The 15,834-nt window shown below is 46.6% G+C and overlaps 1 protein-coding gene across 14 annotated transcripts in view; it reads right to left on the bottom strand.

Moving 5' to 3' along the window:
* Window positions 1-15,834, bottom strand: part of CHTF18 (chromosome transmission fidelity factor 18) — a 53,198-nt gene that overhangs the window by 4,441 nt on the left and 32,923 nt on the right. For 4 of the 14 annotated variants that reach the window (XM_070955277.1, XM_070955284.1, XM_070955281.1 and 1 more), the window contains 7 exons: window positions 15,581-15,749; window positions 13,022-13,246; window positions 12,215-12,364; window positions 9,117-9,247; window positions 8,304-8,430; window positions 7,496-7,651; window positions 6,464-6,517 (listed from right to left, as the gene is read on the bottom strand). In XM_070955277.1, the coding sequence (XP_070811378.1) occupies window positions 6,464-6,517; window positions 7,496-7,651; window positions 8,304-8,430; window positions 9,117-9,247; window positions 12,215-12,364; window positions 13,022-13,246; window positions 15,581-15,749 (1,012 nt within the window). Of the gene's footprint in view, window positions 1-6,463; window positions 6,522-7,495; window positions 7,652-8,303; window positions 8,431-9,116; window positions 9,248-9,587; window positions 9,777-12,214; window positions 12,365-13,021; window positions 13,247-15,580; window positions 15,750-15,834 lie in introns of those variants that run through there. The other 10 variants (XR_011601090.1, XM_070955282.1, XM_070955283.1 and 7 more) reach the window with 9 other exon arrangements.

Here is a 15,834-nt window from a genome sequence, read left to right as displayed (position 1 = left end):
GGGACATCACCTCGAGGGCATCATTGGGGTGGTCTGGGGTGGAGATGTACAGCTGGGTGTCATCAGCGTACTGATGGTACTTCACCCCAAAACCACGGATGATCTCACCCAGCGGCTTCACATAAATGTTGAATAGAAGGGGCGAGAGGACCGATCCTTGTGGCACCCCACATATAAGGGGCCTCGGGGTCGACCTCTGCCCCCCTGTCAACACAGACTGCGACCGGTCAGAGAGAAAGGAGGAGAACCACTGTAGAACAGTGCCCCCCACCCCCAACCCTTCCAACCGGTGCAGCATGATATCATGATCGATGGTATCAAAAGCCGCTGAGAGGTCTAATAGGACAAGGACTGAGGAGCAACCCCTGTCTCGAGCCCTCCAGAGATCATCAACCAATGCGACCAATGCTGTCTCTGTGCTGTACCCGGGCCTGAATCCCGACTGGAACGGATCTAGATAATTCGATTCATCCAGGTACTGAGGCAGTTGTCGTGCAACCACACTCTCAACAACCTTTGCAACAAAGCGAAGGTTGGAGACAGGACGATAATTTGCTAATACAGCTGGATCCAGGGAGGGCTTCTTGAGGAGGGGCCTCACCACCGCCTCTTTCAAGACGGTGGGAAAGACACCCTCACTCAAAGAAGCATTTATAATCTCCTGGAGCCAGCCTCGTGTCACCTCCCGGGAGGCCAGTACCAACCAGGATGGACACGGGTCCAATAAACATGTGGTCGCCTTTAGTCTGTTCAGTATCCTGTCCACGCTTTCGGGAGTCACAGGATCAAACTCTTCCCAAATAATATTCTCAGGACCTGCCCCTGTCATCTCCTCTGGATCAATCCAGTCAGAGTCTAGCTGTTCACGAATCTGAGCAATTTTGTCATACAGATATTGTACAAAATCCTCAGCTCTACCCTCCAAGGGGTCTTCCCGCGTCTCTTGATGGAGCAGAGAGCGGGTCACCCTAAACAGGGCGGCTGGGCGATTATCTGATGACGCAATAAGAGTAGAAAAGTAGTTACTCTTCTCTACTCTTATCGCCACTAGGTAATTCTTAATATGAGATCTTACCAGTGTTCGGTCGGATTCAGAACGACTAGCCCTCCAACTGCTCTCTAGGCGTCTTTTCCGGCGCTTCATCTCCCTCAGCTCCTCAGTATACCAAGGAGCCAGGTGAGACCGGCGCCGGATCAGAGGCCGCAAAGGCACGACTCGGTCTAAAGCATCAGCCGCCGCCCTATCCCAGGCGGCCACTAAGTCCTCAGCCGAGTCGTGTGCTAGAACCTCAGGAAATGGCCCAAGCTCCATCTGGAATCTCTCAGGATCCATCAGGCGCCTGGGGCGGAACCACCTGGTCGGTTCCGCCTCCCTGCGGCGGGGTGTGGCGGTTCGAAGGTCCAGGCGAAGGAGGGAGTGATCTGACCATGACAAGGGTTCAATCACTATATCCCCTATCTCGAGATCACTCAACCACTGTCCAGAGACAAAAACAAGGTCCAGTGTGTGTCCCCCCATGTGAGTAGAGCCATAAATTAACTGGGTCAGGTCCATAGCCGTCATGGAAGCCATGAACTCCCGAGCCACCTCAGATGTCTCGCCAACTGATGACAGGTTAAAATCCCCCATGACCATAAGCCTGGGGGTGTCAACAGCCACCGCGGCTATAACATCAAGCAGCTCAGGCAGGGCTGCTGCCACATGGCAGGGAGCCAGGTACGTGACTAGCAAGCCCAACTGCACCCTATGACCCCACTTCACAAGAAGGGACTCACATCCAGCCGTCTGAGGAACAGTGGCCTCCCTTGGTCCAAGACCCTCGTTAATAATAACCGCCACCCCTCCGCCCCTCCCCTGAGACCTTGGCTGATGGAAAGCACGGAAACCTGGTGGGCACATATCAACAAGGGGGGCTCCCCCTTCCTGGCCCAACCAGGTCTCCGTAATACCCGCCAGGTCCGCACCCCCCTCCTGAATAAGATCACAAATGAGGGGGGCTTTATTTACCACGGACCTGGCGTTGCACAGCATCAGCCGAAGGCCTGGGGCCCAAGGTTCCGTACAACCTGGGGAACGAGAAGAGCTTTGAGGGTCGGAGCGCGCCACCGCTTGTAAACAGCGAGGACGCACTCCCGTAGGATGATGTGGCCCCCTGCTCCCGCCATATCTGCCCCTCCCACCTACAGTATCGATGTTATGGGCATCTGTATCGTAAGATCTAATCATCTCCTTGACCCCAGAGTTCACACCTCCCATGCCATGCCCTACGGCTGGCCCAGATACCCTCCCCTGCGGGTCTTCCTCCGAACCCACGTAATCTACCCCCCTCCCAGAATCCCTTAAAATCTTATTAAGAAATTTCCCTAAAAAACCCCATAACCCTCTTTTTGCTGTAGGCCATCTCTCCGGACTCCAAAGTCCGTCATCGAGATAGGCCCTCGATAAAGAAGAGGGCCAGACCTGCGAGAGGGGGGCATCTCGCAGTTTGAGGAGTTCTCCCAATGAGTACATTTTGTAGCTAGATAGTCTATAGCTGGTAAGCATGTCCTAGTTATCCAGGGTCCTGTGGAGAGAGTATCAATTAGAGGTACAATGAATGAGAGCTACTAGGTCCCTGATGTCTGACCGTCGTTCCAAGGTTAGGTAGACGGTCCCCTGGGCTGCGTCTATGATGGCGCCAAGATGGGTGATCCTGGTGACTGGCACTAACTGACTTTTTTTGTAGTTGACCAAGAACCCATGGTCGTTCAGGGTTTGAATCGTGAGGTGTAGGTCGTGTAAGGCTTGCTCTTGAGAGTGAGCCTGAATCAGAATATCGTCCAGGTAAGCCTGGATCCTTACCGGTTGTTGTCTCAGGTGAGCCGCCACCACCGCCAGGACCTTTGTGAAGACCCTTGGTGCAGATGCCAGTCCGAAGGGAAGAGCCCGGTATTGAAAATGCTTTCCTGCATAGCTGAATCGGAGATACTGTCGATGCTTTGGCAGGATGGGAATGTGAAGATAAGCCTCCATGAGGTCTATGGAAACTAGAAAATCGTTGGGACGAATCCCTTGAAGAATAGAGGTTAGTGAACATATTTTGAATCTGTGATACACTATGTATGAGTTGAGATTTTTTAAGTCCAGAATGGCTCTCCACCCCCCTGACCGCTTTGGAACTACGAACAGGATGGAATAATACCCCTGTTTCCATTGATCGTGGGGGACCTCCTCTATGGCGTGAATCTGTAGTAGGTGCTGAACTGCTTGGTTCATTAATTGACGTCTGGATTCGCTTTTGGAAGTTGGACATTGAAGAAAGCGGGTTGGAGGCCTGGAGAGAAATTCCAGGGGGAGGCCGAATTTCACAACTGAAAGAACCCAAAGGTCTGAAGATGACCTTTCCCACCTGTCCGCAAAGAGGGACAGGCGACCCCCTACTGGAGGATTTGGTAGTGAGTCACTTACGACTGCGGGACTGGCGGAAACCAGAACCCCGAAAGGACCGTTTGGGCTGGAATTGTCTGCTCCTGTCCCGAAAATATTGACGGTCCGAGGATCGATAGGATCCCTGAAGATATTCCTGCCTGGAGGGGCCTCCCTGGGGGTAGGAACGAAAGGAAGGCCTTCTGTAATATGGAGAGGGTCGTCCTTCAGCCCGTTTGTATGTTGAGGGCAAAATTTTTCGCTTGTCCCGTGTCTCTACAAGAAGAGGGTCAAGTGATTCCCCAAATAGTTTGTTTGCAGAATATGGAGCTGTAGCCAAGCGCCATTTGGCCTTAAGGTCAGCAGGCCATTGGCGAAGCCAGAGCATCCTGCGGGCTGAAACTGTAGAGGCTAAGGCTCTGGATGCAAATTTGGCTGAATTCAAGGTTGCATCAGCCGAAAATTGAGTGGCAGCAATGATTTTATTAATATCCTGATGAAGGCGAACCTCACTGGGGGGTACCCTTGCCTGTAACTGTTGAAGCCAAAGGATGGTAGTTCTATTAAAAAATGAGGCTGATGAAGCTGATTGAATTGGCCATGCCGAGGCCTGATGGTTCTTTTTAAACAGAAATTCTAACTTTTTGTCTTCTGGCCTTAGACCTTCAGAAGTATCCCCAGTTACGTATGAAGAAGAAGAGGAAAGGGCCGCTACAGGACTGTCTACAGGTGGAACTTGCAAGAGTTGAGCAAACTTTGGAGCAACAGCATAATATTTCTTATCTGAACCATGTGCAGATGCCATGGTTGCAGGCCCAGCCCACTGTTTCTTTACCACGTCTATGAACAGTTGTGGAGTTGGTACATAACAAAGTTCAGGGGGGGGCTCAGAAAAAGGTCCCTGTAGTCCACCCTTTTGAGCCTCCTGCATCTCTTGAAAGTATTCATCTTCCTTTAAGGCGGCTGTTAAGCGAGCCTTATGCAATAAAGACTTGAATTTATTGGGGGGAAATAATCCTGTAAAGGCAGGTTGATCTTGGATTATCCCCTCATCATCTGATAGGTCAGAATGTCTCTCTTCCTCAAACACAAAGGCTTCACTAACTCTGGAGGCTGCAGGAGAATGAGAGCCAGTAAGACTGACTGCAGGAGAAATTCTAATACGGGCAGATCGCTCTGAAATAGCAGAGCCAGAGTGGTGACCATGAATATTGGCTGCCATTCTAGAAGCAATGGCCTGTTCAATCAGAATTCTCAATCCTTCTGGCACATTTTTTAAAGGATCTTCGGGGGTTAGCACAGGCATAGAGGATTCACCTGTTGAAGCAGCTGCAGCTGCATGCCCACCAAATACAGGAGTTGCAGGGGTCATTAATTGACTTGCAAAGGGGTTTTGCAAATTGCTTTGGTCTTGTTGAAGAACATTACCCTCTCCCTCCGAAGACCAGGCCTGGCTAACAGTTGAAATGGGAGGAGGGGGGGTAGATGGGGGGGGTCCCCTTACCAGGCTCAGTTGCAGGCACCTCACTAACTTGCTTTTCTAGAGATTTATGCCTCTTTGTTAAATCCTTCTCCTCAGGCTTAGAAAGGTGCTTACGTTTGGAAGTTGATTTCTTCCCAGTGTACATAGTATTTTCCTCCCCATGGGAAGAGCGATCCGCCATCTTTAGTATACTCACTGCGACCACGATGTCGACTGGAGAAATAGCTTTTGGTTTCAGTTTCGCCACGTGGTTGAAATTTGAGATGGCAACGACTCTGGCGTTAAGCACGATGGCTGCCAGGTCACACTTGAGCAGGAGGAAACTCTGCTCCGGAGGTATCTGTCTAGGCAAGCCTAGAAACGGACCTCCTCAGCGCCCCCACAGCCACGATGAGAAAAAAATAAAAAATACTGGCTGGAAATGCCACAGGGGGAGGCAAGAAGAAGCTTGCTGCCTCCCCCAAACTTGCAGACTCGTTGGTGGCAAAGCGGCAAAAATTTCCTTTTAAAATTGCCGCGGCGCTTCAATTAACCGCTCTACAGCTGATCAGCGGTTTTGGGATCGCTGTAGCGTGGGCGGCGGCCCGATTTGGCGATTTCCCTTAAAATTAGGGAATCGCTATTATTGTTGGTGGTATTGTGGTCTAGGGCCCCTTAAACAATCGTTGGTGGGATAGATCAAAAAAATCCCCCCCAAAAAAGACAGGAAAAAGAAAAAGGAAAAAAGTTCCCTTTTAAAATGGGGCTTTCAAAATGGCCGCCGCCAGGAGCGAAGCAAAGCCTGGCAGCTTAGGACGCTCTAGCAAGGCAAAACCGGCAGGCTACAATAGAAGGGGGGAAAAAAATTTAAAGGGGAAGTAACAATTTTAAACTAGAGAAATAAAAAGGTGGTCAAAAAGACTTACAATTCTGTGATATTGAACAGACCTGGGCTGTATAGCCAGATCTGTAGGAGATGTTTCTCTCAGGCCGACTGAGTCTAAACTGAGCATGAAAGGGGCGGAGCAAGGGGAGTGGTCAAAAATTATGACTCAGCCAGCATCAGATCCGACTGATACAACCCTCATCTGGACAATGTCACACCCTCATCAAGGAAATCATCATGGAGAGGATTCAGGAAATACTACTTTATGGTTGCAGGGTATATTGACTGCTGAAATCTCATCCACAACCTTTGCTGTCCCCCCTTTTGGGGAACCCAGAATCAAGGTGGGCTTTCTGGTTTCCTGGGGCTGAGCAATCCTTTCACTCGAGGCCACAGCTCAAAACTACTACAATTTCTGTGCTGCAAATTGAAAGCACTTTCAAACCCAGTGAATGCTGCTATGGCCAACCAAGGAAGCCAGGAAGGACTGGCTCTCTCCAATTTATTCTCAGTATGCTTTAGTAACAGAGAGAGTATCCCACCCTGTTGCAGAGGACAAAGAGCTCACCCAACAATCCCCTCTTCTCCATGAGGGTTATTTCCTTGAAGAGACATTTCAATTCAGTCTGACAGGGGAGCTGAACCATACTTTAGCCCATCATTTCCCCAGAGGAGGGGACAGGATGTTTCCCTTCAGCCCCAATCTTACCTGATGGAGGGGCTGTCTTTTTCTTGAAGATGACCTGGCCAAAGAAGTCTCTTTCTGGCTGAGGGGAGAGGGGGAGGGAAGCAGAGATCATCAGCAATTACTCTTTCCCCCCCTACTCAAAAGGTTTACTCTTCTCAAAGAGCAGAAAAAAATCTACAGGCTGCAGCTATTTCACAATCTCTGCCAGAGCCTGGATGTCCCCTAGGGCACCAAGGAGCCTGATTTGGCACCTTCTTTACTGAATTTCTCTACATTTTTCAACAATAAAACGAAATGGGAAATTGACAGGATACAAGGCTAAATTCAATTTAGCTTCATGATCTTCATTCCCAAATCCTCCCGGGACTCCACCTAGACCCCACTGTTGTTTCTAGACAAAATGGGTGGCTTTAGGCACATTTGTTGGAAAAAAGACCAGGAAGACAAAAGCCCCTCAGGTGCTTTGGAACAAACCCTTCCTCCTCCTTGGGTGAATCAGGGGTTATGACTGGTTCCTTACTTCACGGTCTTCATTTTGTCAGAACTGGTTGACCAACTGGCAAAATGGCCACTGATTTCTACAAGTAACATCTTTACAAACTTGGATCACTCCATTCTCCTCAAGGCTACCATGTCAATACTTCCAACCTTGTTCTAAGCCTGTGAATACATCCTTGGCATGGCCAGGTTTTCTGAGAACTGGTCAATCTATACCAGCAACTTTGCTAGTCTGAGTGGATGAAAAATCACCAATTAAAAAAAATATATACTAGAATTGGGGGGCTGAAGTCATGTTTCTCATTTGCAATTTTTCATGAACCAGCTTCCTTACTTAGTGGATGTTTTGACAGCTCTTCAACTCAAGCTCCTTTCCAAGACTGCCTAGCAATGTATTCCAGAATCATTAACCGTGCAGTTCATGTGGTTTCTCAGGCCAAAGAAAGTGTTGCCTTTCTTTTATACACAATTTGCCTCACAAGTCCATACATACTTTGGCCAAACTCTGCAATACTGCACCATTCTGCCCCTCTAGTTCTTATATATGGTTATCACCTTTTCCTCAACTGTCGCTCTCTTCACAATTTGGTCAAGACTTTGCTCATGGTTCCTGATCCTGGATTTGCGCCGCTCTCCACCTGCCCCCGTTTTATGGCTGGTTTCTGTGGGGAGTGATCTGGCCTCCAATGCCTGAGGGAGGGTAGAGAAACACTGGGGTGTTTAGGAGGGGGAAGAATGAAACAAGGGGAAAATCACATCAGTTTTATCAGAGCTGTATGCAATCTTCAACTGTTAGCCTTAAAATTTGCTTAAAATTTAAATGTTTATGATCAATTCCAAAATGCCCCCATTAAATTGTATTTTCCCCAAATTGTTTATTTTTTTAAAAGAGCAAATTAAAAGTATTTGTTCTCTTTTAATGCATCACAGATCACTTTGGGGGCTACACCTGGGAGTTAGTGGCAGATTTAAGGTATGGGATGGGCAAAAAAAGATCCCCCTGCCTTTTTTTAACTGCCTCCCTCCCCCCCCCCCCCCGTTTCTTCTCAGAAGCCCTCTGGCTATTGTATCAAAATGAATAATAATTCCATGGTGGGGAATGTGAAGTGGTTATGGGCAGGTGCAGCCAACTGCTTTGGATTCCCTGTTTGCAAATGAGGCAATAAAACAAGAGCTTGGCTCTTCTGAATTGCCACCAAAGGCCAGCCAGCCAGCCAGCAAGCAAGCACGGGCATCTCGCACTTTGAGACCAGATCCAAAGGTGCGTTTGTAAGACGAGCCTGGTGACCTGCTAGCTCCTCAGAACCGATCACCAAGCCAGCCAGCCAGGGGTGCCCAGGGGCTTCCCAAGTGGATATGATACCTGGTGAGGAGCCTCCATCTGCCTCATCTTCTCCACTTGGATCTCTCGCGCAATGAGCTGTTTGGCCTGGTAAGTCAGCGGTTTCCGAAATGGGAGATCGGGAAACCTACAAACCTCTTCCACATTCCTGGGGTTTGTAGCCGAGGCAGCAGTATTATTGTAAAAGGAAACAAGACCCAAAGCACGTTAAAAGCAAACCACCCCCTTTCACACCCACACTTTCACTTGAATACAATTTGGCATTTGGGTCACAATGAGGTTTCGTAAACCCTATTGAAAAAGGAGTTGTAAAGCTATTCAGAGCTGGAAATACACCCAAACCTGCACAATAAGGTCATCAGAGCCCTTCCTGCCAAATATCCAGAAATCTATGGGTTAATCCCTATGTGTGTGAAATATTCTAGGGTGGGTCAACTGTGCAGCTGAACTGATGGAATAGACCCCAACCACTTTCAGATTCCAGCTATGAGGCGCCACTTTTGAACACAGTCTTTATAAAACTCCTGCATGCACAACCCTGGAAACCAAAGGGATTTCTCCGCGGGGTTGGTTTTCCATCCTCAGGGAGCCCAGGGAACTAGGACTCAACCATCCCATTTGATAGCTTGAAATAGCATTGGTGTCTCTGAATATGAAGCATTTGATCAGCCGGTTCTTCTACACTATAAACAGCGGGCCCCAGCAGCAACACCACTGGCGTGTCTGATTTTCACAAGGGACCCAGTACTGCAGGCTACTCTTGCATCAGATGTTGCGTTTCCAGGGAGAACAATTTTGAAACATGCAAAACTTACCTGAAAAGGTGGTACTTACGGGTCAAGCTTATAGATGTACTGGCCTTCTGGCGTGCACTCTTGATGGTAGGTAAGATTGTATGTCAGCATAACATTGATCAGCTGTGACAGCTGCTCTTTTTCCTTCTGACTGTACAGCTGTGTGTTCACCTAAGGAGGTAAGAAGAATGAATCATCCCAAGCTCCGTCTTCATTTAGCATTTTGCTTCTCCCACCATCCAGCTTCTGAGGGACTTGCAAGCAGGAGGCAGAGAACCTCACCTCTCTTCCTCCATCTCGCCTCAGTAACATTTATTTATTTATTTATTGGTTCAATTTATATGCCGCCCTTCTCCGGAGACTCAGGGCGGCTTACAATGCGTTAAGCAATAGCCTTCATACTTTTGTATATACCTGCTTAGTAGGGCTTTCGCCCCCCCCCCCAAACGGTGTTCTTTTTTATACAAAGTCAGCTTATTGCCCCCACAGTCCGGGTCCTCATTTTACCTACCTCGAAAGGATGGAAGGCTGAGTCAACCTTGAGCCTGGTGAGATTTGAACTTGCAGTAATTGCAGGCAGCTGGTGTTACTTAACAGTGCTTTAGTCTGCTGCGCCACCAAGGCTCTTATTTGGGGAGAGTTGTCCTTGATCTGGAGATAACGTAGAGGCTTCGTCCATGCATCCATCCATCCAATCATCCTGTTTGAAAGCTGCTCAAGTTAGTTGCCATGTCTTAGGGACATCGAAAGGGATCTGCTCAATTAGTCCAGTGTCTTGATTTTCACAGCAAGGAAACTATGCTGTCTGGATGCTTGCAAGCAGGAGACAGAGGAGGCCGGGCCTCCTCCCATGACTGTTCTCCAAAAGGGGCATTTGGAGGGATGGAGATATCATGGAGTCTTCCAGTGCCAACAGGTTTTACCGGATCTTTCCTCCACTAAAGCCATCAAATTAATAGTCAATACTACAATTTATACAGAATGAATCATCATGAGGTCATGATTATTAGGTTAATGATTTATAATTATTTTTCACACCATATTAAAATTCGATTAAAAAATAGGAAAGTTCTGGAATTCAACAGATAGCAATTATTAATTATTTATAAATAACAAGAAAAAAGTCAAGGAAACAGTCAGTCCACTAAAGAGAGAAGATGGCAAGGAAGTAATGGGCAGCAGAGAGAAAGCAGAGCTGCTTAACTTATTCTTTGCATCGGTCTTCACACAAACCTACTCAACCTACCAAAAACATAACTGTAAAAGACAGACTAGAAATAAAAATTAAAATAAGCAAGAAAATGGTAAGAGAACACTTGTCTGGCCTTGATGAATATAAATCACCAGGACCTGATGGGTTACATCCCAGAGTTCTGAAGGAGCTGGCAGATGTCATCTCAAAACCATTGTATCATATCTTTAAAAAATCTTGGAGCACTGGGGAACTACCAGAGGATTGGAAAAGAACTGATGTGGTTCCCATCTTCAAAAGAGAGAGAGAGAGAGAGAGAAAAAAAAAAAAAACAGACCCAGGAAAGTACAGATCAATCAGCCTAACATCAATACCTGGAAGATACTGGAAAAAATAATAAAAAACCAGTTCTGTGAACATCTAGAAACAGCTATAACTAGTCAGCACGGGTTTGTTAAAAACAGATCATACCAAACCAATCTATTTCATTCTTTGTCAAAGCGACTAAATTAGTAGACTAGTGAAATGCTGCGGACATAATGTTTAGACTTAAGCAAGGCATTTGACAAACTAGACCACAACCTACTTCTTGGTAAGCTAGAAAAATGTGTGATAGACAACATCACCACCAGCTGGATTTGTAACTGGCTGACAAACCATACTCATCAAGTAGTCCTTAATGGGTCTACGTCTACATGGAGGGAAGTAAGCAGTGGGGTACCAACAAGGTTCCATCTTAGGCCCAGTACTCTTCAATATCTTCATAAATGATTTAGATGAGGGAACAGAAGGGGAACTCATCAAATTTGTAGCTGACACTAAGCTGGCAGGAATAGCCAATACCTCAGAAGACAAGCTCTGGATCCAAAACGATTGTGACAGACTTGAACAATGGGCCCTATTCAACAATAGTAATAGTGTATAAGTCTAAGTGCTTTACAGCCCTCTCTACGCGGTTTACAGAGTCAGCATATTGGTCCCAACAATCTCGGCCCTCATTTTATCCACCTTGGGAGGATGGAAGGCTGAGTTAACTTTAAGCCTGGTAAGATTTGAACTGCCAAATTGCAGGCAGCCAGCAGAGGTAGCCTGCAGTACTGCATTCTAACCACTGCATCACCGCAGTGTGGAGAATGTGGAGAAAAGCAAGGTTTTACACCTGGGCAGGAAAAACCAAAGATTCAAGTACAGATTAGGTGAAACCTCGCTCAAAAACAGCTAACCATGAGAGGGACCTTGGAGTCCTAGTGGATGATCATTTAAACATGAGCCAGCAGTGTGTGGCAGCAGCCAAAAAAGCTAATACAATCCTTGGTTCTATAAAGAGGCATAGAATCAAAATCATGTGAGATATTAGTACCGCTTTATAAAGCCTTAGTAAAACTACACCTGGAATACTGCTTCCAGTTTTGGTCACATTACAAAAAAGATGTTGAGATTTTGGAAAAAGTACAAAAAAGAGCAACTAGGACGATTAAACACAAATAATTGGCAAGGCAGACTGGCACAAAACTGCCTTTCTCGGTAAGCAGCTCTCCATTCTTGCTTCAGCTGGCATTGTTTATCATCACTTGCCAGAATGCATTGTATTGCATTCATGCATGTATGCATGCTGTGTGCATGTGCTTCCGCCTTTGAGTCACTGTTGACTCTTGGTAACTGCCTGGACAGGTCCCTGCAGTTTTCCTGGCAAGATCTCAGAAGTGGTTTGCCATTGCTTGCTGAGAGAAGCTGGCCCAAGATCACCCAGCTGGCTTTCTGCAAGATTACACCACCATGAACTGGCTCTCATTCATGCCTTACAGAACACAAAAGAGATCAAAGCAGGGGCTATGTCTCTGACCTAAGGATTTGGGTCTTATTGTCTCTCTAGCCACTGTGTTGCTTGTTCAGCCAGTCTTGACCTATGAAACCCTTCCCATCCGCCAGGAAGGAGTTTTTCTTACCGGTCTCAATTTTGGTGAAATAATCTCCAAGAGAAGACAAAGGGCTTCAAGGGTAAAAGATTGAGGTCTGATACGACTGCGTGAGTTGGGTGCAATTCCAGAAATCATGGAATCTACCAGGTGATGCATCTGGGCCAGTTTTGATAGAGCCTGAATGAGAAAAAGAACAGGAAACATTTGCAGGCAGGCAAAGTTCCAAAGAGATTTCATCACCATTATGCAGAATATTGACAAACAGTGCAATTTCTCTCAAAAGGCTGTAAAAGGTTTGTTGGCTGTCAAAGCCTCCCTAAGAAGCTGCCTTCTACAGACAGCCTTGAGGAAAAATGCAACATCTGTTGGGAAAACATGAACGTAGTTCAGAAAAACAGATAGGTGTGAGAAAGAAAGTCAAGATTACCCCACCTTGACTATCTTTGGTATAAAAGAGAAAGAAGGAAAAATGTTGGTAGGCTTTCATGATTATTATAATAAAATGAGGTTCTAATCTTTCTGGTGGCATTTGTTTCTTCTTCACTCTATCTGGAAGAGTTGACACCAACTCAGTAGATCTTGCACTTAGGAGTTTTCTGCAGTTTTCCCTCTCAGACCTAAACTGAACTTGAGACTGTCTGAATTAGCATGCAAAACTGCAATTTTTATCTCTGAATTATGACTCATGTCCATAAGAGGCATGAAACAGGTACATCAGAAAGAGAGAGGAGAGGAAAGGGCAGTTCTCCACTTCATGATCATGAAGGTGACTGGTGCTAAACTTCTTTTTTGTTTTTCCTAGCCAGTCCCTGATGGTTTTCTCTCCATTCATACCTCATGTTGGCTGTGCGGATACGTCAGTCTGGGAATACTGGAAGCAGCAAAGAGCAAGTGGAAAGAAACTGGGAGGAAAGGCAAGTATCTCATCAGATGAAAGCTCTGGCTGCACAGGATTGCCTTGCCCAGCAGATCAGAGAAGCCAAGCCACTCCAAGGCCAAGCAGACTGAATCCAAGCTGGAATCCTTCACCTTCATATTGAGGAAGTTGTCGTACAAGCCCTGCAAGAAACGGGGCCGGGGTAAAGCCAGCAATAACAGAAGTGTCCGAGATTAGCCTAGACCATTGTATAGATGGGAGGTAGGACAATTAAGCAGGGGAACATGGCTGCACTCACTCTGCCGCAGGGCCCCACCATAGTCAACCCATCACACACTGCTCCCTGCCAGCGCCTCTTTCCCGCCAATGGTCTGACAGCACTCCAACGCAACCACATCCAAGGATCCTTATCCCCGGCCAGTCCATAGTGCAGGAGAAGTCATGGTGCATCCTTGGTTTGCTCTCAAGGAAGTGGCATGATAAATGTGAAGGGCCCCTCTCGCAAAAGGAACTCTTAACCATGCCCCAATAGCTTCCCCGACCAAGCACATTTTCTGTAATTGCCGTCAGTGAAAATAAATATGTTGCAATCCCAAAAAGGGAATGTATTAGCTGTCAGCTTTGGAAGCCATATTAGCACCGGAAGCTTCCACGCTGCCACCTTCTTGTGCAGTAGTACAAGAAGGAAAGTAGGAGGGGGGATTTAGTAGAGGGTTTGTAGTTAAGACATAAGAGGGTTTGTAGTAATAATCTTTGGTCAAGGTCAGGTTGTTCCTGCATCTGGAGGAGGAGTGGTTGAAGTGGTGGCTCAAGATGGGAAGGATGGTGATTGGGCCATGTGATGGACTGAGGGGTGCAGGGGCTGGATTTGGGATGTTGATTTTCTGAGGGAAAACCCGGAACTCTCAGATTCGGGTTTTCCCAGATGTGCCTGTCTCGGAGTTTTTAATTGGAGTTGGGTTCTTCTGGAACGCTGACATTAGCCTCTTTAAAAGAAAGACGTTTTCTTGTAATAAAAGCATAAACCCCTAATAAACCTGTCATGCAATTATTCTTCTAGTCAATATGTTTTCTTTGATCTTATTAGGATGATGTTTCTAATGGATTCCAATATCAGCCGTCTTTTCCTTTCCTGCCGTCTCCTTTCTCCTTTCTCTTCCCTCCTCCCCAAACAAGTTCGTTTTTTAAAAAATGAGCAGTTTCTCACAGCAGTTTCTCACAGAAGAGTCAAGATTCACTATGTTTCCGAAACTAAGTGCTTTTCTCTACAATAAAAGATGTTTATCCCAAAATTATTATTGTTAGGCAAACCAGGGATGTGCGGTTACTTCTCCTGCGCTGTGGACTGGCCAGAGACAAGGATCCCTTGGCAAATCGCCTGGGAGGCAGCTGCGTTGGAGGAGCACTGGCAGACCATTGGCTGGGAAGGAGCGCTGGCAGAGGGCCAACCAAGAATGAATGTCTGTGGTGGGTCGGCTGTGGTAGGGCCCTGTGGTGGAGCAGGCACAGCCATGTTCCCGTGGTTAATTGCCCCATTCCAATCTAGACAGTGGTCCCTGTTCTCAATTGAGAATGGATAGCTGGATAGCTCAACAGACTAAAAGCCTGTTATTAACATTCAGCTGCCTGCAATTACTGCTAGTTCGAATCTCCCCAGGCTCAAGGTTGACTCAGCCTTCCATCCTTTCTAAGGTAGGTAAATTGAGGACCCAGTTTGTGGGGGCAATAAGCTGACTTTGTATAAAATATACAAAAGTATGAAGGCTATTGCTTAACGCATTGTAAGCCGCCCTGAGTCTCCGGAGAAGGGCGGCATATAAATCAAATTAAAAAAAAAATTGCCACAAATAGTCAAATTATTGCCACACAAGGTGGGATAAAAAGATGCAAACTCTGGTGCTGGTGTTCAAACATGTCTGGATTTCTAGATTCTGCAAGAGCTGAATTTGGTACTGTAAGAGCTTCTTTTTCATGTTCCCATAAAAGCAACTTATTTGAGCTTCATCCCTGAAGCATCTGTTGCTAACTCAAGGGAATATCCCCTCTCCAATAGAAAATGGAGTCATGTCTCTGAGCAGGAGACTGCTCAGAGATGACTCCCCTCCCCCCCTGGCTGAACTGGAAGAGCACCTGGTCAACAGACAACAGGACGGCTTTGCATGGACTGAACTCAACAGGCCTTTCAAGATTGGGAAACCCCAGAAGAACTGTATTTATTGGTTGATTTTGCCTTTAGCCCTGAAAAATAAAAGGCCCCAAATTTTCCAAGATCACCACATAGTAGAGTTGGAAATCTCGCTCTATGATACCAGCCACTGGAAAATATCATTTTTTGGGGGGTGGGTCATGTTATTTCATGCTTTTTTATTTTTGTGAATTTTTTTAATAAATTTCTCTCTCTCTCTCTTTTGCCAAAGATGAATCAACAGAACTCTTTCAGCAACTAAACACAATTAGTGAGATGGGAGACAGGTTTGAACCGTGGAAATGAACTTAATCTAAATACTGGTAGGTACCTGGCTAAGTTTTTCATATTCCCCTGAAGAAACACTGAGGTGCAAAATGCGATGGAACTGCTGAGTGGAGGAACTGATGGCTGTCTGACCTGCGCCTCTGCCAAAGTCATCATCAGCTCCACTAAGAAGAAGGCTGGCTGGAAGGGAAGGGTCTGTTCCTAAGTTATTCCTTGGCAAGGAAAAGAAAGCAATAACACAGAGGTTGGTTTCTTTGGGAGGAGCAAAGAAGACAGTCAATGGCATTTCGAGGTTAT

This window comes from Pituophis catenifer, unplaced genomic scaffold, assembly GCF_029215685.1.
Source record: "Pituophis catenifer annectens isolate HBS135680 unplaced genomic scaffold, rPitCat1.0.hap2 SCAF_16, whole genome shotgun sequence".
Taxonomy (NCBI): Eukaryota; Metazoa; Chordata; class Lepidosauria; order Squamata; family Colubridae; genus Pituophis; species Pituophis catenifer.
This window is presented reverse-complemented; position numbering and strand designations above follow the sequence as displayed.